The following is a 24,013-nucleotide window of genomic DNA, read 5'->3' on the forward strand; positions in this document are numbered from 1 at the left end:
GTGTCTGTATACATCACAGTAGCACCTCCTACATATATCAGACTTCAAAACATAAATGTACTGTACATAATTGATTATTGTTTTAACAACTGATTAATTCAGGGATTTCTTACAGGAAATGTCTACATAAAAAATCCGCAAAAGCAGCAGCTGCCCTAATGATATGACAGCAATTCACGAACAAACTAGAAATCCCTGCCTTGGAAATGCTGTGGGTGCTGGTGTGAGATGAACCTTTGATGGAAGGGCTGGGGACACAGAGATAAAGTATTTAGGCCCTAGGTGGCATGTCCTGTCATTATCAAGAGATACCGCACATGCGATGACAGAAGCCAGCACTCTCTGCTGGTGTTTTAAGTACATAACTTGTGCAGTGTGCATAAGGGTTAGGATCTTAAGTCTGATCCCATGTTTACTGTTAAAAGGCTGCTAAAAAGGTACTGATTTAAGAGGCAGGAGTACATGTGGGCTTCACTTTTTTTTTTTTTAAACATGAATCTAGTCTAGTGAGAACTGCCTAATGGACAACTCAGAACACTGAAGCTTTCTAAGCACAACAGGGACAGAGACCAACACAGCAAGCTGCCCTCACATTGCTCTCTGCCAATGTGACTCAACTCCAATTTGAAGGGTTTTCTTCTAATATATAGAAGTTTATTCTCTGTGTCTATTCAATCTTTCTTCCCTCCACTGAGAACATCAAGAGGATTACAAATTAGTATCAATGTTAAAGCTCGCTTCTATATTATGGAACAAATTGAGACCAACCATTTTCACTTCACACAGACCACTAAACACCTAGCAAATGATGATGATTTAAGGTCACTACCAACCAGAGACGAGTTTGAACCAGTGACCTAGAAATGAAAGGATCCATATTTTCTTAACATTTCCTCAACATCTCATCTCTACAGACATATTAGATACAATAAAGAACAATTCCCTGCTACCCACCCTATATTTTCTTCTTCATCATCTAGACTTCACAACCACAGTCCTTAATTCCATGCTGCTTCTACTCAATTCCACACGCGTGTGCAAGTCAAGGACATCTGTGATATGGGTATAAGACCTGGGAGCCAGTCACTGACGTTTTTAAAGAGTTTTAGAGCCCAATTCAAAGTTTCGGTCTACTGGCAACAGTGAACTCCAATTCACTCCAATTCACTTTCATGGCTTTTGGATGAGACCCTATATGAAGACCCTCACATAACCTGTAATTGTGTTAAAAAACCCAAGAAACTGACAGATAGGTTTCAAAGGACACAATATTTATCAAGTTAGGGAAAAAGAGAATCAGGATTTTAGTAGCAACATTCCTTTAAAGCTCAAAATTAAACACTCATTGTTAAAAAGTTTTTTCCCCAATCATAAACACATTGGACAAGGTAGCCCTAGCTTATTACTCCAGGATTGGCTGCTTGTGATCGTTGTGCTGCTGGTGACTAATTGAGAGAGAACACGATCTGCTTTGGACAAATCTCAAAGTCTTATAATAGAATATACACCCATAAGTGTCTCTTTACACTGCTTCTCAGTTTCCTTATTATGGTACTCAAGATTTAATAGAAAAAGGTGCTTCTTACCTGCTGTGTTGTGGCATCTTGCTGGACGTAAGCCACTTGGGATGGATCTGTAAACAGAGTCTAGACAAAGTGAAAAAGGCTTATCAAACTGGCCTCAGGATAGTTTATTCCCAGTTCACACAAGATGAATTACTCTCCTGCTGAGAAGCAACCTATACAAGAATTACTGAGTTTGTGAAGTTTCTAAAATGCTTATTGCCATGGCAGCTGTGTTCAACTTACCCCAATGAGCCTATATATAGAGAAATTAAAATGACACTCTAGCGACTTTTCCATAAAAGAATACTGATCTCTCATTTATCTAGCACCTTTCATCTGCATACCAAAAGGGCTTGAAAGGCTTTGTTGATGTTATGTATAGAAGTCACTTTGCCCGTTTTAAAATGCAATTCTTCTAGGATGAAATACAACAGTTATTTGATGGTGCGCAGTAACATTACATTACTGCTGATGGCAGGAAGTAAACAATGCTGTATTCAATTGAAAACTGCTGGGGAAAAGAAGATGCATCAGACATCAAACCAATCTCGCACTGAATTTGCCATGAAATCTTTCATGACTACAAGTGGCCAGGATGGCGGTTTTTAATCTAAAAACTGAGAGATGATACCTCCAGCATTGTTTCCATAATACAGAGAGCCACCCACTGAATCACCATCCCCACTTCTTGCAGAATCTGGATGGGATCCATAGCCCATAGGCTGTGAAATTATATATTTAGTAGTTGGGAGCTATATGCTGTATAGAGAACATGGAGCAGAACACAATGCCAGCATTGAGCCATGTATCAAATACAGGCCTTTTATAGTATAGCTATTAACCCTGCAACATCAGCAAAGGGCTGACTAACTGCTCTTGATGAAATCTATTCTCTCAATATTATTACATATAGACAGAGAGAGATACATTCATGCACTTCATATAAATATAGACTGCTGGGGCAGCAGTTATTAGCTATAAAAATTTAACAATGACGCAAGATAAAAGGCATTCCTCTAAAAACAATAGTTTTGTCTGACCAAAAACTGCAAGATTAAATCCCATGCTTTCTTGAGGCCCTCTGAAAAGAAGTGTCATACAAGTGCAGAGTGTATTGTTATTATCATCATTAATTTCAAGAACTGGCTGTGCAAATAAAGGAACCTGCTTCCAGAAAAAGCATAGATTGAGTAGCACTTCTTCCCATTCCTAAATATTCATGGCCTAAAGCTTTTACCATTTTATGGAAGGTAAGTGGTGTGCAGCATCTATAACGATCATCAGCATTTTAAGAATGCCTTTGATTCAATTACAGGCCAATTGAACCAAAGTGAAATTGCCAGACCAGCATCCCTTGAAGCCTCATCATCTCTGGATTGCCACATTTGTTTCAAATAAACGTTATGAACTCCCTATTTACCAAGGGCTATGTGGTTATGCCCAGCTAATACAGGTTTCCCTCGCCAACCACTGGGGTTAGGCTCCTAAAAGTTCCTGTGGTTAGCAAAACCATGGTTGGCAAGACAAAAGGCTTACGGGAAAAATGGCAGGTGGCAGGCTGATGTGTAGCCACGGAAAACCGTGGTTACTCAAAACTGTATACTGTGGTAGCCAAAATGGTATATATAATATTAAGTGTGGATACTCAAAACTGTGGTTGGCAAATGGTTGGCAAGAGAAACCTGTAATCATTGCACGAGCAGTCCAGGAATTTTTTGGAGTGTATTGGGGATATTTTTTTGATACAATTGACAGACAGGGCAAGTAGAGGGAAAGCTCTTCTTGATTTGCTGCTCACAAACAGGGGAGGCCTTTGTTGAGAAGGTGAAGGTGTAAGGCAACTTGTGTAATAGTGACCATGAAATGATAGAGTTCAAGATCCTAAGGGGAAAAAGGAAAGAGAACAGCAGAATAAAGAAAATGAACTTTCAGAAAAGGAAACTTTAGCTAACTCAGGGAACTGGTGGGCAGGATTCCCTGGGAAGCAAGTGTGAGGGGTAGGGGGTCCAGGTGAGTTGGCGAGGTGAGGGGGACCTTTAAAGGGCATAGGAGCAATGTGACAGAAGAATGGGAAGTGGAACAGGAGGTCAAACTGGCTAGATGGCAATCTCTTCAATGAGTTGAAATTCAAAAATGAATCCTACAAAAAACTTGTTCATAGTACTAGGGAAGAGTATAAAAGTATTGCGTTGCCATGTAGGGAGAAACTTGGAAAAGCCAAGGCATGATCTGAGATGCCACTGGCAAGGGACATAAAAGATCATAAAAAGGGATTCTACAAGTATGTCAAAAGTAAGAGGAAGACCAAAGAAATCACAATTTTCTTACAGACAGCAGAAGGCAATCTAGTTTACAGTTGATGCAGAGAAGGCTAAAGTATTTAATGCCTCTTTCACTTTAGTCTTCACAAATAGGACAGCTATCAGATGACAAGTACACTTGGCAGGAGAGAGGGAAGGAGGACAAACAGCCTAGAGTAATGGCAGAACAGGTTAGGGATTACTTGGAGAAGCTAGATGCTTTCAGTTCAAAAGGACTAGATGGGATGCACCCTAGGGTAATGAAAGAATTGACTGAAGTAATTTCAGAGCCATTAGCTGATCTCTTTGAGAAATTGTGGAGGTTGGGTGAAGTCCCAGATGATTGGAAAAGGGCAAATATAGTGCCCAGTTTTATTAACGGGAAGGAGGAATTACAGACCAGTCAGCCTGGCCTCAGTACCTGGAAAGATCATGAAGTAGATCCTCAAGGAATCTATTGTGAAGCACTGAGAGAACAAAGTGATCAGGCAGTCAGCATGGAGTCACCAAGCAAGTTGTGCCTGACCAACCTGATTCCCTTCTATGATAAGGTGACAGGGGGCAGAGTGAATTGGGGGCAGAGTAGTGGATGTGATATACCTTGGCTTTAGCAGAATATTGACACAGTGTCCCACAACATTCTCATTATCAACCTAAGGAAATAGAGACTAGATGAAAGTACTGTAACATGGATATTAGGGGTGTGCAAAATGGGCCCTATTTGATTCAGATTTGGCCCAAATCAGGCACACTGATTCGATTTGTTGATTCAGATCACTGTCCCTGATTTGATTCAGCTAAATCCGAATCTGAAGATTCAATACTGATTCGGAGAATCAGCGATTCAGACACAGACCCAGCTTTAAAAGATTGTTCTACATACCTAGAGGTACCAGCACGGCTTGTGATCACTACGATGCGGGGGTGCATGGAGCATCCCACAGGATTGCAGGTGGGCCCTCCACATGCTCAGTGGTGAACCCGGAAGTGGACTGGAAGTACTTCTGGTCCACTTCCAGGTCTGCTGGGGAGCACGCTGGGCACCACCCCGCTGTGACCCAGGAGGTACCAGTCACCCATCCAGGGGACCGCCTCACAGCGCGCTCCCTGCCGGATCCAGAATTGGACCAAAAATGCTTCTGGTTCACTTCCAGGTCTGCTGCCAAGCACGCTGAGGAACCCCCAGTGCTTCTGTGGGACACTATGTGTGCCCCAGCATCGCAGCACTCATGAGCTGCCTTTTACCTAGAGGTATGTAGAAAAAAAATTTAAAGCTGTTTCTATGTCCGAATCTCCAAATCTTTCCAAATCTCTCCAAATCAATTCAGAGGGTTCCGATTCAATTCGTAGAGATTAAAGGGTCCTCGGATTCGATTTGGATTTGGAGATTCGGCCACCAAATTGGGCCGAATCTCTGCTGAATCGAATCAGGGAATGTAGCTTTGCACAGCCCTAGTGGATATATAACTGGTTTTGTCATCATGCTCAACAAGTAGTCATCAATGGCTCAATGTCTAGCTGAGAGAAGGTATTAAGTGGAGTTCTCCAGAGGTCTATCCTAGGTCTAGTACTGTTTAACATCTTCATTAATGGTTTGGATGACAGTATTGATTGAGTGCATGCTTAGTGAATTTGAAGATGACACCAAGTTGGATGGAGTCACAGACACTTTGGAGGGTAGGGCTAAGATCCAGAATGACCTGGGCAAACTGGAAGAATGGCCTGCAATCAATTAGATCAGATTCAACAAGGACAAGTGAAAAGTCCTGAACTTGGGATGGAATAATTGCATACAGAAATACAGACTGGAGAATGAATGGCTAAGATGCGGTATTAGAGAGAAGGATATAGGGGTTATAGTGGACCATAAACTGAAAAAGTCAACAGCATCCTGGATTGTATCTTGCAAACAAAGGGAAGTGATCCTTCCTCTCTATTCAGCATTGATGAGACCTCACCTGGAGTACTCTGTCCAGTTTTGGACCCCACCCTTCAAGAAGGATGTGGACAAATGAGAGAGACCAGCACAGAGTGACAAAAATGATTAGGGGTCTGGGAGGCAAGACTTATGAGGAAAGGCTGAAAGAACTTGGGTTATTTAGTCTGGAGAAGAGAAGACTGAATGGGGATTTGATAGCAGTCTTCAAATATCTGGAGGGTGATTATACAGGGGATGCAGATGGGTTTTTCTCAGTGGCCTTAGGGGAGAGGACTAGGAACAATGGCCTCTAGCTGCAGCAAAGGAAATGTAGGTTGAATTTCAGGAAGAACTCTCCAACTATGAGGGTGGTCACAGCTTGGGAACAGGAATTTCCATCCTTGGAAATTTTCAAGAGCAGGCTGAACAGATGTTTAGCTAGGACAATCCTGTCTTGAGTAGGGGGCTGAACTAGATGACCTTGTGAGGTCCCTTCCAGCCCTGTTTGCCTCTGATCCTATAATCACAATGCTTCAAAAGTAGAGGGCTTTAATCCTGAACAAATATTTTTCCCTTTAGAGTCTGCACAGGGAGGAAAGGGACTGGATACACAACTGCACATGCCTGCGTGGCTTCAACAGGGTGGATGTAAACAAGTGTGTGCTCCGAGGTGTCCACTGAGGTGTAGGAGGTGCCATCTGCTGTATAGACCACCTGCTGTGGAGGACGGTCCTGATCATCACTGTACACAATCTGTGCCACTGTTCCACCTTCCGGGACAAAGTGCACCTGGAAGAGAAACATAAGATAAGAGACTTAAATAGATATTTATAGACTCATGCCTATGTCTGAGGATCCATGAACACACAGACAATGAAAAAACCTCTTGAGTCCAAATGAAATTGGGATCAGAAAGTCTAAGCTAAATATAAGCAAGGTAGAAACCTGGATATAAAAACCATTACCGTTTTTCCTTTTCACACTGCATGTTAACTAGACATGTAGTTATTTGGGGCCTTCCTTGCAACTAGTTCTTAAATCATTCTTCTCCGTTTTGAAATTTGCAAAACACAACTAATCTATACATGAAATGTTAATATAGCTTTCTGAATTGTTATTAGTTCATCCAGTTAGCCTTATATTTGGTTAGTAATTATTTAGTTCTTATTTGCTGAATGGCTAATAATTTTTAACTTTGTAAATATACTTCCAGTAATATCATTGCATCTCTGATACGTGTTTAATTGTTTCCCTGTAACAGGCACATGGAGTATTAGTAGAAAATATGGCCGTTTAATTAAGAAAAATATAATCAAAAGTATTAAACGATGGGTCCTAAGATTGCTAAAGAAATACATCTCCAGGATAGCAGTTCAAATCTAACTAGGGTGATAATGAACAAAAATTGTTATCTTCCCCCTAGCTGTTCAGCAGCCCATCTGCAATGAGCTGGTATTCTCAGGCTGATTGCCAACTAAAAAATATTCACTTCTAGAATTAAATGTTCAGCACTTGGGTAAACTGGGCCACTTAAATACAAATCTAACTTTAAGTATCCTTTTTCAAAATATCTTAGCCAGATTGTATGCAGATGCTGTATTTTCACGTTTTTAAATAACATCTTGTTTTGTAAATATAAAATGTTATAAAGTAATTCATTTTATTTACCATGTTGCAGGGTTGTTGATTGTAGCCGTGTTGGTCAAAGGACATAAGCAGGCAAGGTTCTTTGGGTAGATGCGATATCTTTTATTAGACCAACTAAATAGTACTTCTTCAGGCATAAGGAGATTCTGCTGGCAACACAACACCTTCTTTATACCTAAAGAAGGGTGTTCGTACCTGGAAGCTTGAAAAGAACATTTTTTCCAACTATTTAGTTGGTCTAATAAAAGATATCATGTCTATCCAAAGAACCTTGCCTGCTTAATTTTATTTAGTCTTTTGAGATTCCCCCACCCCAGCCAGGAAAAGACTGACTATATTAGCATAGGTGCTAAATGTAGATTACACAAAATATCTTATAAAACCTATTAATAATGATGCAAATAATACAATGCATTTAGAGGGCACTGTGTAAGTATCTGTCAATCCTCACAATTCCCAAGTGCAACAGATAATGTTTAATGGGTAGTGAAACCTAAGCAGAAAGAAGTGTGGTTCCTCCAAGTCCAAAAAAAGCAAGTAATTAGGAAAGCCAAATTATTTGGCCTTGCTCTTGATCTTGGGCAGATACCAGATTGCCTCAAAAATTACCTAAACTATTCAGAAAAGCTAAAATTAATAGAAATGCTTTAGTGAGCTACAATAAACATTTTAAATTTTCATTTTAATCCTCCACCTTGCTCTGACCATCAGCATAACTGTATCTTATCAAGTTTTAAATTTAAAAAAATGACACAGGATTGGAAAAAAGATAAAAACAAGAAATAACCAATTTTACTTGAGTACTTTTAAAAATGTTATTCCTCCTCCATTTGTGAACATGTCCTTTTAAATGAATGTTATTTTCACCTTTCTAGGTGAAATTAGACCTAGATCAATTACAAGCATAGCAAGAACATGGTATTTTACATCTTCCTGACCCTGACATAACTTAACAAAGAGGGTAGCTTAGATATTCACTATTATTCAAAAAATAAAACCTCACTTTATTATGAATATAGATAAACAGGAAGATATGTATGCAAAGGGATCTCCAAAGTGTTTTATCATAGTAACTCATATATGGAGAATATTTTCATTCACATCTGAAATGGAACCTTGTCAAGGGTAGAACAGACCAGTTAGTCACATAGTTCAGCATCAACAAACTAAAAATTTAACTGTACAGATGTCCAATGTATTAATATTGTGGGCCAAAACCTTGTCTTATTCATGTGTAAAGAAGGTAAGCAGGATTTGGCCCTATTGGTCACTGCAGATTTTGTATTTCTGTTGCCATCATCCCCTTTACTAATTAACATTATGCTTTAACTAGAGAATGAGCAGGAGAAAAATGAGTTGTGGTAATCCACCTATAGCCCAGCTCCTACTAGGCAGGATGCCAAAAATGAGATGTCACTAACAGCAGATTGTGCAAATCTTTATGTTATGTCCCCTTCCTACATGTTTGTATTAGGGCTGTGCAAAGCTTCGATCCCTGATTTGATTCGGCGGAGATTTGGCCCGATTTGGTGGCCAAATCTCCGAATCTGAATCAAATCAAAGGACCCTTTAATCTCTCCGAATCGATTCGGAGAGATTTGGACAGATTCAGCGATTTGGACATAGACACAGCTTTAATTTTTTTTTCTACATGCATCTAGGTAGCAGGGGCTCCGAACACTGCAGTGCTGGGACAGATGCAGCATCCCACAGAAGCACAAGAGGCTCCCCAGCATGCTCAGCAGCCGACCCGGAAGCAGACTAGAAGCACTTCTGGGTCCACTGGGGGCCTCCCTCCGTGCTCCCCCGGCTTGGCAACTGGTGCCTCCTTGGTCTGGAGGGACACCTGGGGTCCCCCTGCGGCCAATCGATTGGCCGGGGGGGAGGGGGCCCCTGCATGCTCCCCAGCAGACCTGGAAGTGGACCAGAAGTAGTTCCGGTCCACTTCTGGGTTGGCTGCCGAGCACACTGGAGAGCCCCCCACGCTGCTGTGGGTTGCCCCATCCGCCCCAGCACCACAGTGATCACGAGCTGCGCCTGCTACCTCAAGGAATGTAGAAATTTTTTTTAAAAGCTGTGCCTGTGTCTGAATTGCTGATTCACTCAATCAGCATTGAATCATCAGATTCGGATTCCGACTCTCTGTCCCCAATTTTGCAGAATCCAAATCCGAATTGAATAGGGTCCCCTTCACACACCCCTAGTTTGTATCAGCAGTGAAGTCATGGACAATGTGGGTATTTAAATGATGGAAGGTTTTATTTTAGTTCTCTTTTTGGGTTGTTTGCAAACTAAGGCACAGCATTAACTTCTACTCCATCTGCTTTCTGAAGCTTAACTTTGCAAACATAATGGCCAGGCTGAGACTTCTTAAATGAAAGCTTAGTTTTTGAAGCAGAAGCTGGCAGGCTTCAGAGAAACTACCCATTTGCTGAGCTCCTGCAAGCAAGCCCGACTACAGAAAGTCATTACAAAGAGTTCTCAGAGCAGCTAGTCACCTGAGCAGTATTCTGCTCCTGCTCAGCAGATTCAGACCATACTTGTGGACTTTCCTCTTTTGAGTCCATATCATCCCTGTTGTGGTGCTCCATGATGACAAACCAATTAATGGAACAGCGGTTGGAGATTCATCTGTTTGCTACCGTTCTACTCACAGAGGACACGGCGATCTTCTGTAACATGGCTATAAAGAGAGAACAGAGAGACAAGATATTAAATGGCTGAATACACTACGGTCATTTTTTATTACAAGATTAACACCTTATCATCCCCTTTTTATCTATCACATGGAGGAACATACTATAAGGAGAGGAAACATCTTGATTTTATTAACGTATTTGTTCTGTTTCCATTCCTAGATACAGCTGTATTTTCCATTTGCCACTGATGAGTAGGTAGACCAATAACTGAAATCAGCAGAGACTTTTAGGAGGTGTGGCAGAAATAACTGCTTAGAAGCAACCTTCCCTTCCTGAAACACTGAATGAGGTAACTGTTTTGAGGGAGTTTAACAAGGCTCATCCCACTTCCCCTCCCTCAAGCTCCTTACATTACAGCGATCATGTTTCAGCTAAGAGGGGCCAGGGATCAGATTCTCTTTGCTACTGCCTGCCTTCAGCAGAGGGGATCAACAGTGTTCCCTCTACTGTTCTCACAGTATCTAATGGCCCAGATATCATGATATGGGATTGAGAAACAAATCCAGGTCTTTGACAAGAAACTGCTATGTTCAGAGAGCCACTGTTTTCTCAATTTAATTTTTTATTCTGGTACAACACTCAGTTGAACTGGTTGTAAGGCAGCTTTCCCCATGCACAGATCTGCATTCTCAAGTTGGCATTCAGATACTGCTAAAATAGAAAATTTTGAAAGAGAGAGAGAGAGAACAATGAAGCTTAAATTCTAATTGATGTAAGCCTGGAAATCTTGACAAATTGCTTCCATGCTAGGTTTTATTCACCCTTGTGATTTTATTGGGCCCTCTCAATCTGCCATTGGGAATCTCAGAAGCATAATTTACAGCTCTGCTGATTGGTTTAGTCAGTCATTCAGCACCTTCCCAGTCCTTCGTCTCCAATGTCATATTAAATCACAGACTTGGGTATTAGCGTGAGGCCAAGCCTGTTTGATTTTTTAGCAAGTCCAATTAACTTTATTTTATACTGACTGCCTTGCCGGTCTGAGCTGCTGCCAGTACCCGCCTGTGCACCGGGAAGAAAGCAGAAGGCCCCTCACTGATGCTTTCGTTCATTTGCATTTTAAATGCAAATTATTTTAGTCATAATTTATTCCCATAAATACTGGCATTTGGCTTGTTGCTGACAAGCTAAAAAAAAAAAAGAAGGAATGAACCCAGGCACCTTCTACCTTCTGTTAATCTCATCAGCAACAAAGGAGCCCCATGGAACCTGAGCACATACATAGTACAGGCCTTCCCTAGAAGGCACAAATCCAAGATACAGAAAAGTGTCACCATAACATCATTCAGTTGAATGATGTGAGGGTGGGAAATCAATACCCTTTCTATTTTTAATAAGCAACTCAGAAAAGTGGGTTTTATGACCCGTTAGACAGCACGTCATATTGAAAACAGCCTCCCACTGGCTCCCCCACGCTGAGCAACACATCACATACATGCTCGTGATGCTTCTGCAGTAGGGTGTGTGATGTGACTTCATGTTAGCTTCACGCCGTTAGGCTCTAGAGAAAAAGTAAAAGACACGCTGCATTCATGAGTAAGTACATAAACATAATGCAGGCAAAGAACAAAAGAGGGGGAAAAAAAATCAATGACAAGTCAATGAGTGACACTTAAGCCACGTGTGATTAAATTTAAGGTAAATTGTTAGGGAGATAAAAGTGGAGATGCACTGAACAATGGTTAGACCATCATCTATCCAGCCACTCAGAGCATCTATGTTATAACCCAGGAGTGGTAGAAAAAAAGTTTACAAATAGATAATAATTGCCCCACTATACCATCTTTCATCCAAACTCTCTCATGGTGATTTATGATGTAAGCAAGTATTTTTATACAGCTTTCTTCAAATGCATTACTGTCCCCTTCATTGAAAGAATCCTTTTTTTGTTGGTTAGGCATACGATTACCAAGGTGTATAGATAACGGTCTCTGTAGAACATGACAGCCTTGCTAATGTCAATGACAAAGTGTGAACAACACCATGTTTGGTTATAGCTCCTATTATCATGCCTATCTTTCCTGAGAGTCCTTTCTTTCAACTTATTCTGTATTTTGGCCATTGGTGATAACTAAGCAATAAGGAATTCAATTACTTTGACTAGCAACAGTGAGTCTTTTAATCCAATAAATAACTGCCTAAAACAATCCAAATAAATGTTGGATGTTTTATTTTTAATTTCGTGACTTGATTAGTAAAGATTTAATTATCCAAGCCAGGGACTGAATTAAGTGGCAAGCATGGATATATCAAGCTCCAGATGGTATGAAAGAGGCTTTTCAGGTTCTGGAGCTGGGATGGGAGTTGCTGACTCAGCTCTGCTGACTCACTGTGTCAGGAATGTCTTTTTGACCTTGAGGAAGAGCCAATTTGATCCTAGGGAATCTGGCCTTAGGATGGATAAGCCATTGCAAGGAAACACCCGAAAAAGCCAAACTGGAGGAGAAAGTTTAGGGCAAGGTTTACAATTTTGCTGTGGCTCTGTGAGTTCTCAATAAAGCCAAGAAAAAATTATTCTACAATTAATGAGTCAGAGACTCAGCTTCTGTAATAGCCTACTATAGCTGCACTTGAACTATGCTACATTAATTTACACTGGCCAAAGAATTGGCCTGCTGCGAGATCTTGATCAGAGCACACTTGTTTACAGATGGGCAAAGCTGACTTACAAAAACGAGTATGCTAGGGCAGAGCAATTAGGTGATAAGTCCAAAGTCCTGTGTGGAATCCAAGGATCCTTGATCACACTGGTTTGGCACACCAGCTCCTTGGAGCGTGCGGGATTTGTTGATTACTTTTAATTAATTACCTCAAAAGCAATCTGGTTAGCAAGATGAAGGTGTATATCCCTGAAATGCCAAAAATTGGCATAAAATTAGGGTTTTTTGTGTGTATTGCTACAATAATCGGCAAAATATGCAGCAAAGCACATCTCCCTGGAACCACAGTTCAAGCCAAAGTCTCTGTTGGCTCCAGAACTGGGTCTGGAAAGGGGTTTACTTCTAAGCTTTCCAAACAAAGATTTGGCAAAAAAGTTTAAATGATTGCAATTTTTGATTGTGCTCAAACCAGGACTGCAGCTGGGAGTTTTCTTGACAGGCTTAGCACAAGAGGCCAAAGACTGAAAGTGCAACAGAAAATGAATTTCCCAGTAGACAGGCCATGTGAAAAAAGAAAAGACATATTGGCAGTGTAGTATGGGGTAGCTTCTACTGATGCTACCCAGGAAGCATTCTGAGGATAAACAGAGAATGTCAGTCTTCCAAGAACTTGCTCCTAAATCAGTTTGATAGGAGTGAGGGCATTCCTTATTTTCCATTAGGCTTTGTGTTTTGTGCACCAACATAGCTCCACTAGGACAAATCTATCCGCTACCTGTATGGAAAAGAGTGGTATGCATGGCTTCAAGTCAGAAGTGACTCTGCAAGTCACTTTTTATATCACTGCAGTACCCCCCACCCTGTGTACCTGCACCAAGGCTGCAAGGCTAGTGCAAATGCTCATTGGGCAAACAAGACTTTTGAAAAAAGAATGTGCAGCTGTAGAAAGTATGAAAACAATCGAGCTGGAAGTCAGGTTGTGCCCTGCATTACTGAAAGGGACACTGCCATGAAATACCTGAATAGGTTTTAAGCCTGAGCTTATGGGGGCTGATGCAGACACAGGCCAAAATACCTTTTCTTGATGGCCTTTATGAATGGGATACCCACCCCTTAGGGTTGCCAACTCTGACTGAAGCTATTCTGGGAGATTTTTTTTCCCCAGTGTGACAATGTCATTAATGCTACTGTTCAACCCGTTCACAATATCTATTTTCCAAATTCCTTTCAATAGTCACCAATGCCAATTCCAGTAGACTCCCGGCTAATCCAGGAGGGTTGGCAACCCTACCACCCTGAGGCTCCTATTCTTGCCTTCAAATTCCTCCACAATATCGGCCATAATCCCTACAAAAAAATCAGTTCTAATGTCTCCGGACTCTTAGACGCTCCACTTTTCCCAGTTCTCCCACAAGTGCTGTCTCCATGCATAGTAAAGCAATAGAAGCCCAAGTTAGAATGTGGCTAAGGAAGTATTAAAGAGTAGAGCGAGCTGGGTCAATTCATCTAATAATGGGCACATATACATGTGCCCCTGTGGCGCCACTGTAACAGCCGTTACTGCTGGTGGCACATGGTTATTTTTAGCGGCACTATATTTAGCTGCATGGTTATTTTTAGACGCTTGTGGCTACAGTGATGTAGTTGTGGCATCCTGGTTTTTGTCTGCCAACGCTATGGCAATGTAGCATCTCATGTAGACACGTGCACTGAAAACTCTTAGTCTCCTTCGTACGCTGTACATCCAATAAGCTGTTTACAATAAATTCGCTGCGCCAGCCTGGTGGTAATTAGTGAGTTACCACTTATTTCATGATGGTCCCACTTTAGGGTGATTGAACTGTTGATCTGCCCCACTTAGAGCCTACATAAAGACTATATATAACAATAATCTGCACAAAAGTCTATGCACAAATTTGCAAGGATGTTTAACTATATGTAAAGTTTGACATTACAGCTAGGGCTATCAATGAACCTCACACAAATATTTTCCTGGGCTTTTACACTTTTTTGAAAGTGACATCTCATTTTTCTAGGATAGCCAGACATCTGATATAATAAGAGAGCATTCTCTGCTCTCTCTCCATACTACCCATCTGTAGATCATTCTCAACCTGTGTGTATTTCTCTCTCCAATTACTTTCCATTTTTCCATACAACGTGTAAAAGTTTGACATCTTAGGAAAATATGAATGGCAATGCTAGAGTGTCAGTGAGAGATTCTGCTGCATCAGAAGGATGAATGCAGATGCTATGTGATCAGAGGTAACTCAATCAATTGCTTTCATCTTTGAGGCTTGCATTCACGCTAAACTATGTGAATGTGATGTGAGCAGGAGGCAATACCGGTGGACAAGATGCTAAACTAGCCACAGCAGACGTGAAGAGATCAATTCCCTCCTCAAAATAGCAGTCATGCCTCACTCTATACAGAATCAGGTGATGACACGATGGCTGCAATGATAATGGATATAAATACTTCATAACATCAGCTCACTGTGAAAGCAACACATCAATAGGATGTGGCAGAAACAACCAAGCAGATGAGGAGAAAACCCACACATTTTCCTTTATTTTTAGGAAAGCTCCCACAATACTGTTTTGTGTACATGTATCCGTATACCTGCGAGCAGTCTCCAACAAGAGAGAGCTCATGAAATGATCAGCCTTGACTATTTAACCCCCTATTCTGTTCTGGTGCAAACCCTGCATCCAGCTTTCCAGGTGTCAGTACATGACAACTGCTCCTAAACGTGTAAAGAAATGCAACTTAATCAACAAAATCCTCCAGCCACTCCACTAGCTCTTTGTTCATTTTGGATGCAATTTAAAATTGTCCTCCTTGTCTTGAAACTCTCTTGGAACTTACTCTTGCCAGAGTCAAAGACCTTGTCCCACTTTTTTTAACACTTGCCTTTTTTTTTGTCCATTCCAAGATCTCATCAAAGTTGATGCTTCTATTTTGCAGCTTCTGCCATCTGGCAAGTTTCTCTGGGCATCTTTGCCTGAGTAATTCTCCATACCTTTTGAAGTCTTACCCAGAAATCGATTTTTACACTTTTGATACTGTCTGACTTTGCTTTCCCATTTTATTATTTAGCTGTGCCATGTGTTATTTGTAACAGCAATTATATTAATTCCGCAAATTTTTTGGAAAGGTGACAGACAATACAGTTTATTCTATTAGCAGTAATAGTCCTCAAAAATTGAAAGGGTGGTTGAGGTGAAGCCAAATATGAGCGAGCACCCCCAAAACGACTTTGAAAGCTAAAAAGGTACAAAATGTGGAGTTAAACCCAGGCCTCTGAGTGATGTGTGGTCCTGTACTAGGAGCTGAATAGACCAGTCAGGAAGCAGCAGGACCCAGGAAGGTTCTTGTCTTCTTGGGTGCCATGTCTCCAGCCACTCTCTTCCTGCTCTGCTCCCACTCCTAACCAATTCTAGTAAAGCTTTCATCTTTCATTGCACTCAGCTCTGGAGCATGGGAAAAAGATATGGCCTGAATTAAGCTCTGGCCAGGAGTAGAAGCATCCCCATCCTGAATCCAATAGTCCCTTTGTCAGTGTTGTCATCCCTAGCACAAGCCCCCTACCCACATTTAGCATTCTGGGCTGGCTCCCAAACCAAACACATCAATACCCAACAGATTCATCCCTAACCCACAGCGGCACCTTCCACCAGCTGCCCCATTACAAAACACCCATTGCCCCTTTCCTGAACGTACAATCCAGCAACAGCCTCACCCAAAATAGGCACATTTTGTGCTACAAACTCAATGATTAGGCAGAAAAACATGGCATTTCAGTTCATCACAGCAAGACACCTGCGTTAGCTCCTGGGTTCCAGATGATAAAAGTTTTGCTGTACTGGCTTCAATCATTTATTTCTGTTTTACTTTCCATCATTAAAAGAAGAAATGGAAGGATTTTAGGATAATATATACAAGACAAAAAAATTAGCATAATGGAAGCTTTTAGTGCATTGACTTAAAAACCCTGAATCTCAAGGAAGACGCATTGTATTCCTTTTTTGATACACTGAATAATGATTCCCTCAATGTCCAATGCAAAGAACGCGCACTGTCTGTGTCACTGGTGGCATAAGGGAGGTCAAAGAGAAAGGAAAGAGACCTGTCTTTTTTGTACCACCATTGGTAAAAAAAAGAATGTGCTGAGAGGAATGTATTCAGGAGTCCTGATGCACAAAGAGCTATAGTTGCATCGATTCAGGTAGTGCATTCAGTAAGGCCCTAATCTAAGAAAACTTCACTAGAAAAAGAAACTAATCAACCATGTATTGATGCAACAGAGAATGAAAACGGATCCCTGTGACTTCAGTATTGCTGATACTGCAATGCCAGGGAGAGGAGCTGTGTAGTGGATTAGTTGCTAAACACTCACAAGCTTTTAATTTTTAATTTCCCCCCTTAACTAATTCTCTCAATCACAGGACCCTAACATTATACTTCTGGAAAATAATAATTCAATTAAGAGATGAACAGGCATTTGAACAGGCTGCTTTATCTTTATTTAAGATACACAGAATACTTTCTACTTTTGGAGTTACAATGCCCACATACCTTTATCTACAAGTGAATTCTGCCAGTACCATCGGTCCTTTACAGGAAAATTGATATGCTAATATTTAAATATTTTCCATACCAGAGAAGTGCACAATAAGTAAAAAAGCAAACAAAAACACATCCTTCTGAACACCTGAAAATTTGAGAAGCTAGCAGTGGAGAACAGCATGCTTCATTTCTAGTCTGCTAGCTTGAATCCAGCTTCTTTGGGGGCTGTGAGTTGTTACCGTTGGATTACTGGGATGTGAATTATTGATGGGGGTTGAAATCTTGACCCAAGAGCTGTCCTACGGACTTCAAAGTGCTCTTAGTTCAGATTTCAGCAAACCAGTTATCTACATAACCAAAACCACAGCCCAGTTAAGAGTCTTGCTGGCAGCTTATACAAGTAAATGAGGGGTGTACTCAAAGCCCTGGGTTTGGTATTGTGGTATTATAGTGTACTCCACTTGTACACATACCACAGTGCCAGTCCCAATATTTTGCCTACTGCCTACATTACAACACATATCAGTTATCTGCACCCTGGCTAAGTGCATAAACCACTTGTGTGCACAGCATCTTTCAAGCCCATCATCTACTTTGTAATGTATATCTGCATAAGAGTTGGTACCAGAAAAGGGAAAGGGGAAGCAGCTGTCTAAGGATTGGTACTGGAAATCTTGGAAATGATGAGAGCCAACAAATTTCATGTCTAATATCTCCACTCATTTTCAAGTCTTACAATAGTAGCCCTAAAACCATCATAAGCCCTGAAAATGAAGGGAGCTAATCAGTTTGGGAGCTGTTAATACCACAGGACCAAGGATGAATGTTGTTTAAATTATGTTTGGGTATGTGCAGAGCCTATTTTTCAGTCCTGAGGCTACGCACATTTATACAAAGTACACTATATTGCTCCTGCTTATGGAGGCATACAGATCCAATACTGGTTTGCCCTAAATTCTTGAGAAGGAAGAAGGCTGAAACTCCATTCTGATGGATCCACTCCGTTCAACAAAGATATGGAGTGCCCCTTTGTTACCAAAGGGTCTAAGAGAGGCTACGTTTATTGCTAACTCTGAGAAAGGACATCACTTTAACAAATGAGATTTAGTGCCTCCTGCCTGGCCGGCCAAACTATGGGCACAGCCTGAATTAAGCTAAAGCCAACTTTACTTCTGATTGAGCATCTAGACAGAGGTCTATGCACTTTACCCAAAACACTTTAAAGTCACAACTTCAGTTCATTTGGCTTAACCTCTATGGGCAAACCCTGATGCATCCTGAGCTGCTTGGCTGCTACACCATCCCAAGGAAAACAAACTATCCTGGCAAAAATGCAATTTTGCTGGTATAACTGGTGTTATGTTTAGTAACGTTAAATTGGGCCTTATACCAGGTGTTAATTTTAAGACTACGCCACAGTTACTCTGGGTCCCAGCACTGGACCTACCCCATTAGTTTCTGCCAGCACAGGTTTGTCAGTCAGGGTACGAAGAGGAACGATCTTTGACGGATACAGCTCTGCTGTCAGAAGCTATCCTGGCATAACTGCAAGTTCACTGGAATAGCTTGCTTAGCTCAGCGTGGACAGATCATGAAAGAAGAACGCTTTGCTGGTCAGCTTCACCCAGGTATGTGACCGTCTACGGAGCAAAGACCTACTTTACGGCAGCCTGGCCGCACAAGTCCTTCTTCTCCTTTAGTTGGTTAGGGAAGCAGAAAAAAAGCAGTTTCTTTCATCTCCTTGCAAGGAAAGCAGAAATAGTCAATAATACAAAGGCTTTACTGGTAACAGCTTTGCCAGCATGGCTCTACTGAAAAATCCCCCAAAGGTGCTTTTCTGTCAATATAGCTTTATCCACACCAGGTAGGGAAGAAAGGGGACTACTGGCATAACTGCAGAAATTAAGAATTTACATTTTTTCACACTCCCTTGCCAGCCTAATGTTGTGTAGACCTGTTCTCAAATCAAAGTCATTTAGTTGGAGATAGCATTTTTATCCTGGACTAAGCTCAATGTTTATTTTCTTCTTCCCAGAGTTTCTGATGAGGGCCTTCTTGACAACAAAAACACTGAACAGTAGCTATATTTCTTCAAGAGTGGTGTCTATTTATATTCCTTTATATGCTCTTATATGCTGTTTATTTGCACTTGGGGAGAGATGTTTGCTTTCAACAATGGGAATACGCAGGGGAACTACAGCCGTATCCTGACAGTGAGGGTAGTGGGCCCTTTGAATGTTTTTAGAGACAGAGAAAGTAATATTCTGTGGCTTCCAAAATGTATTGTTGTCCCTGCTCCAAGAAGATAAGCATGGGAGAAGATTGGAGCTGGCTAAAGGAATGAGCCACCTTCAGCTCAGAAAGTCACAGGACACTGCAGTACCTCAAATGAAAATCCCTTTTACAAAACTGGTGCATGGAAGGGCTGGTGTGATTTATTCTAGGGTATGGAAGAGGTCTGCATACAGGTGGGGATCCCCTGAACAGCAATGGTTATTAACTTAATGCTACATGCGCTGAGCACTAAGCACTCTCTTTCACTGCTAACCATATGCAAGATAGCTATAAAAGCTAGGTTTGATATTGAATTATGCTGCTGGTCTTCTTCCAGCTCTTAATATAAGAATGATTTATCATGCACAAAAGTAGAACTACATGTGTCCACAAGAAACTCTATCCTACACTTAAGTTAATTATCCCAGCACACCTAAAAGGCAAAACTAGTGCATTTCCTGAGATCCTTTGGCAAGAATTTGCTCTTATATCAGCAAAAAGGCTGGGAAGTACAATAGGCTTATAACCTCATTGACTACTGAGTCAAGACTGCTGTCTTTCTTCTGCATTCTCATTCATCAAATGCTCATATTGCTTCAAGGAACTCTGGCTCTAGTGCATTTTGGCTGGATGCTAATCAGGTAATGCATGATCACAGTATTTATATTTTACTGGTGGGCTAGAGATGGAAATGACACATACAGCTGGGACAAGAGAGTCTATTTATTTCCATGGAAGGAGGAATGGCTGCAATTTATTCAGCTGTATAATAAAGAAAATAATTCAGACAAACACAAACAGTTTTTTACTCAAATTGTGTGTAATGGATTGATCTATCCAAGTACTTTTATCACATCCATCATCATATAATCTGAGTACCTACAATTACATTATGATGTTCCTAAACACTCTCCCACAGTTTATTAGATTCGTTGCTAAAATCTATTCATTTATACCACTGAATATAAAGAATCAATGCTCTGAATGAGGCCCAGGAGGACAGACAAACATCCTAATGAGGAGGTGTTTTTCAAAAAGCAGATCCTACAAACTGACTACCATGAATTATGGCAAAAAATCTTCTGCCTACAAAGAAATATGATTTCCTCTACCACCTGTGATTTTTACCTCACTAACACTCTGAAACAATCCTTGCCTCTTTTGGACTAAAGTGACTTCATCAACCAAATTCCTGCCAGAGTTTATGATTTCATTTATCATCCACCTTCTTTTCAGTTGCTATTCAACTACATATCTACCCCTGTAACAGCTCTCTCACTCCAGTTCTTGGCCTCCTGATTTTTATACTCCCTGTTTAATTTGGTACAGCCTCCATCATGCCCACTTCTTCCTCAAAAACTTCCTATTCTGATCTCACCAAGACATGCATGTTTCTGGCCTCTGGGCCTGTCACACTTGAGGAAGGGGGACCTTTGTCTATCACATTTTTCCAAACACATAAATATGAAAGTAGTATAACAAGGAAACTAAATGATTAAAAGATGTACTTGCTTTATAGTTTATATAAAAAAAAAAAGGAAAATAAAGGTCATTGCCAAATATGTGCCCCTGAGGTGCTGTGTACAGAATATCTAAAACACGACGCACAAAGGCTTTGAAAAAAGGACAGGATAGAAATGTGCTAGCCCAGGGGTAGGCAAAATGCAGCCCAGGGGCCAGATGCAACCTGCCAGGCCATTGTATCTAGCCTGTGGGGCCCCTAAAACATTTAGAAATTAAGTATTAATCTGCCCCTGGCTGCCTGACATGCAGCCTTAATTGCCATTTCTCCTTTTTCTCTCTCTCAGTTAAGTCAATAGTTTTAAACCCCTCAGACTGCTGGGAAGACAAAAGCTGTGGCACTATCACAGGTGTGTAGCTTGAACCTTTAAGAGACTGCAAAATGGCTCCCTGATGAAAGTGAAAACAAACATACAAACAAAAAATCAGGAGAAAGCAGTCATTTCCAACTTCATACCTGAAGTGATCAGGATTATCACAAAGATTCAAAATAATATTGAGTCTGTGCATTAGAATGATTTGATTTTCCATGCTGTTTGTCAATTATAGCAGGTGGGTGCTTACTACAGCATGTCAGAAAAGGCTATTCAAGGTACTTCCACTTATGGACTACAGTGCACTTTCACTTCTGTATGCTTCAGATAACCCATAAATAAGAGCGGCAAATTGATCCATTAACATCTTCCAGTTAAAAACAAAATCCCTAATCTTAAAACAGCCTCACTCCCCAGCTGCCTTAACAAGTCAATTACAATTCAGTTTGCACAGCTGGCAATGGTTGCAGGTGGCCAGAAACACATTATAAAGGTGGCTACTTATTACACTGCAAATTAATATAGAGGAGATCGTGCAGAGATATTCTTTGAAAGCTAGTAATGCAAGTGCTTGGAGACAGCTGTTGGCTATAAACACAGGTTTCATTACACAATCTTGTCAAATTTAATACATTAGTAGTAGCCATACATACAAGGCACTATCGAATTCATACAAACATAGCTTTTTAAAGATGCTTCCACATACTTAACTCAGTGAATAATTATGGGTGTCCACTGAACTAACAGTCCATTCATGTGTCTCAAGGGTTCACTGGGAAAAGTGAACACATCTCTAGGGTACAATTCCAACAATTCAGGAGTCATGTTTTTTTAATTTAGGATCAGTTTGAATAATATGCATATTTTTAATTATTAAGAACGAAGGAGTTAGCCGAGCTGATATTTACTGTGTTTCCATAATAAAGACACAGACTACAGAAAAAAACATCTACAACAGCTCATTTTAATAAGGACCTGCATTTTGGCAAACATTTCAAGCATATCCAGCAGTCCAACAAATAACTGTAAAAGTGAAACATTCGTAAAGAGATGGGGAAACCATACAGGTGCTGTAGCTTTTATTCCCATTAAAACAATGATAAAACACCATATATAAATACGTATAACAAAAGACACATCTCAAAGTAAGAAATAGGTAATTGTGCAACATAATACATTTGCAATGTACTGCATGTTAAATACTGAAGTTGCATCAATCTATTCAGTGGTTAAATCCATCAAAACACTGATATCTCGTTTTTTTCTATACCGTTTTGCCAATAATTTGTATGCCTGATTTATGCAAAGTAATAGTTGTCTATTGGCTACTGTATGCACGCCATCACTCAGCTGCTTTGCCAGTCTGACCTCAGAGATTCAGATTCCATTGAAGTTACAAAGGTCAAGCTGCAGCATTTCCGCAACATATAGAGAAAATATAGTAGAAAGCAATAAACTGATGAGGAAAGATGCATGAGCTGGTACCAAGACAAATACTCCCTTGATGGAGTTTACACCTTCGACTTCTCTTTCAGAAACAACTTCAATATTTAGCACGCAATACACTGCAAATACATTATGCTGCATAAGTGCCTTTTGCTTAGCTGGAGATGTATGCATGATTATAATTTGCCAGGCCTCCAGAGGATCCGAGGCATGACATGCTAAATACAAACACACGAGTGCGTGCAGTGATCGGATAAAGTCTCCTGAGCGCTTTTTCCTTGCTCCAACACCTATTGCAATTATGCCAAACACCCCAATACATGGGCTTGTTGTAAAGTGTCACCTTACCACTGCACCAACCAGGTAGTGACGGTCCCCAACAAAAAAAATCAACACAATCTCAAAAACATGGGGAAAGGCAACCACTATCCCAGGATCCCCATTGCAGTGTTGCTGGGGCAGCCATCATCTAGAGCAGGGTTGCCCAACTTCTACGTGCCCAGCGCTGCACGCCACATAGACTCACCATCGCCCTCAGGCACCACCCCTGCCGTGGCAGGCAGATGGGCCAAGTCCCTGCGCAACGTGCACCCTCCTGAAGCAGTACTGAGGCATCATCCCCCCTTTTCCTGACTCCCCCAGACTCACCCCCAGCTCCCAGCTGCACTGCCCCTGCCCCACGCAGAACGTGGTGGGAGGGGAGGGGAGGAGGGAGAGGGAGCCCCACAGCAACAGGGCAGCTGGGCAAGGGGGGGAAGTGCACAATCATGAGCTGCACGTCACCCGGTCCCCCAGTCGGACATGTCTTAGAGGGCCGCGCTGCTCCTCCACGTTGGGCGACATGTGGCCCCTCCAGCAGCTATACCTGGGCGCCCCCCAGGGGACGGAGACCCCCCAGGGCCTGAGACTGGGCTGGGCCCAGGACCCCCCACCTGGGCAACCTCGCTCAGGGGCCAGACACTAGACCCCCATTGCAGCAGCCCCACAACATGCACCCATTCAAAGTATCCCCCCACCAGCAGCCAATCAGAGAAAGGGGCGCGATCCTCCCCCCCAAAACAAGCCAATGGGAGAAAGGGGCTCGAGGTCCCAGGCCAATCAGAGGGCGCAGCCCCTGCCCCGCAAGCCCCAGGGTCCCCCAAGGGCAGCGGAGGCGCCA

General features: G+C 41.5%; 1 protein-coding gene across 3 annotated transcripts in view; it reads right to left on the reverse strand.

Moving 5' to 3' along the window:
* Positions 1 to 18,887, reverse strand: part of PRDM10 (PR/SET domain 10) — a 63,662-nt gene extending 44,775 nt beyond the window's left edge. Inside the window, exons 1-5 of one of the 3 annotated variants that reach the window (XM_025213821.1) lie at positions 18,747 to 18,887; positions 11,565 to 11,630; positions 9,929 to 10,113; positions 6,399 to 6,572; positions 1,587 to 1,646 (exon numbers count right to left, since the gene is read on the reverse strand). In XM_025213821.1, the coding sequence (XP_025069606.1) occupies positions 1,587 to 1,646; positions 6,399 to 6,572; positions 9,929 to 10,021 (327 nt within the window). In that variant the 5' untranslated portion in view covers positions 10,022 to 10,113; positions 11,565 to 11,630; positions 18,747 to 18,887. Of the gene's footprint in view, positions 1 to 954; positions 1,053 to 1,586; positions 1,647 to 6,398; positions 6,573 to 9,928; positions 10,114 to 11,564; positions 11,631 to 18,746 lie in introns of those variants that run through there. The other 2 variants (XM_025213822.1, XM_025213823.1) reach the window with 2 other exon arrangements.
* Positions 18,888 to 24,013: the final 5,126 nt, after the last annotated feature.

The sequence above is a fragment of the Alligator sinensis genome, unplaced genomic scaffold (genome assembly GCF_000455745.1).
Source record: "Alligator sinensis unplaced genomic scaffold, ASM45574v1 scaffold1153_1, whole genome shotgun sequence".
NCBI lineage: Eukaryota > Metazoa > Chordata > Crocodylia > Alligatoridae > Alligator > Alligator sinensis.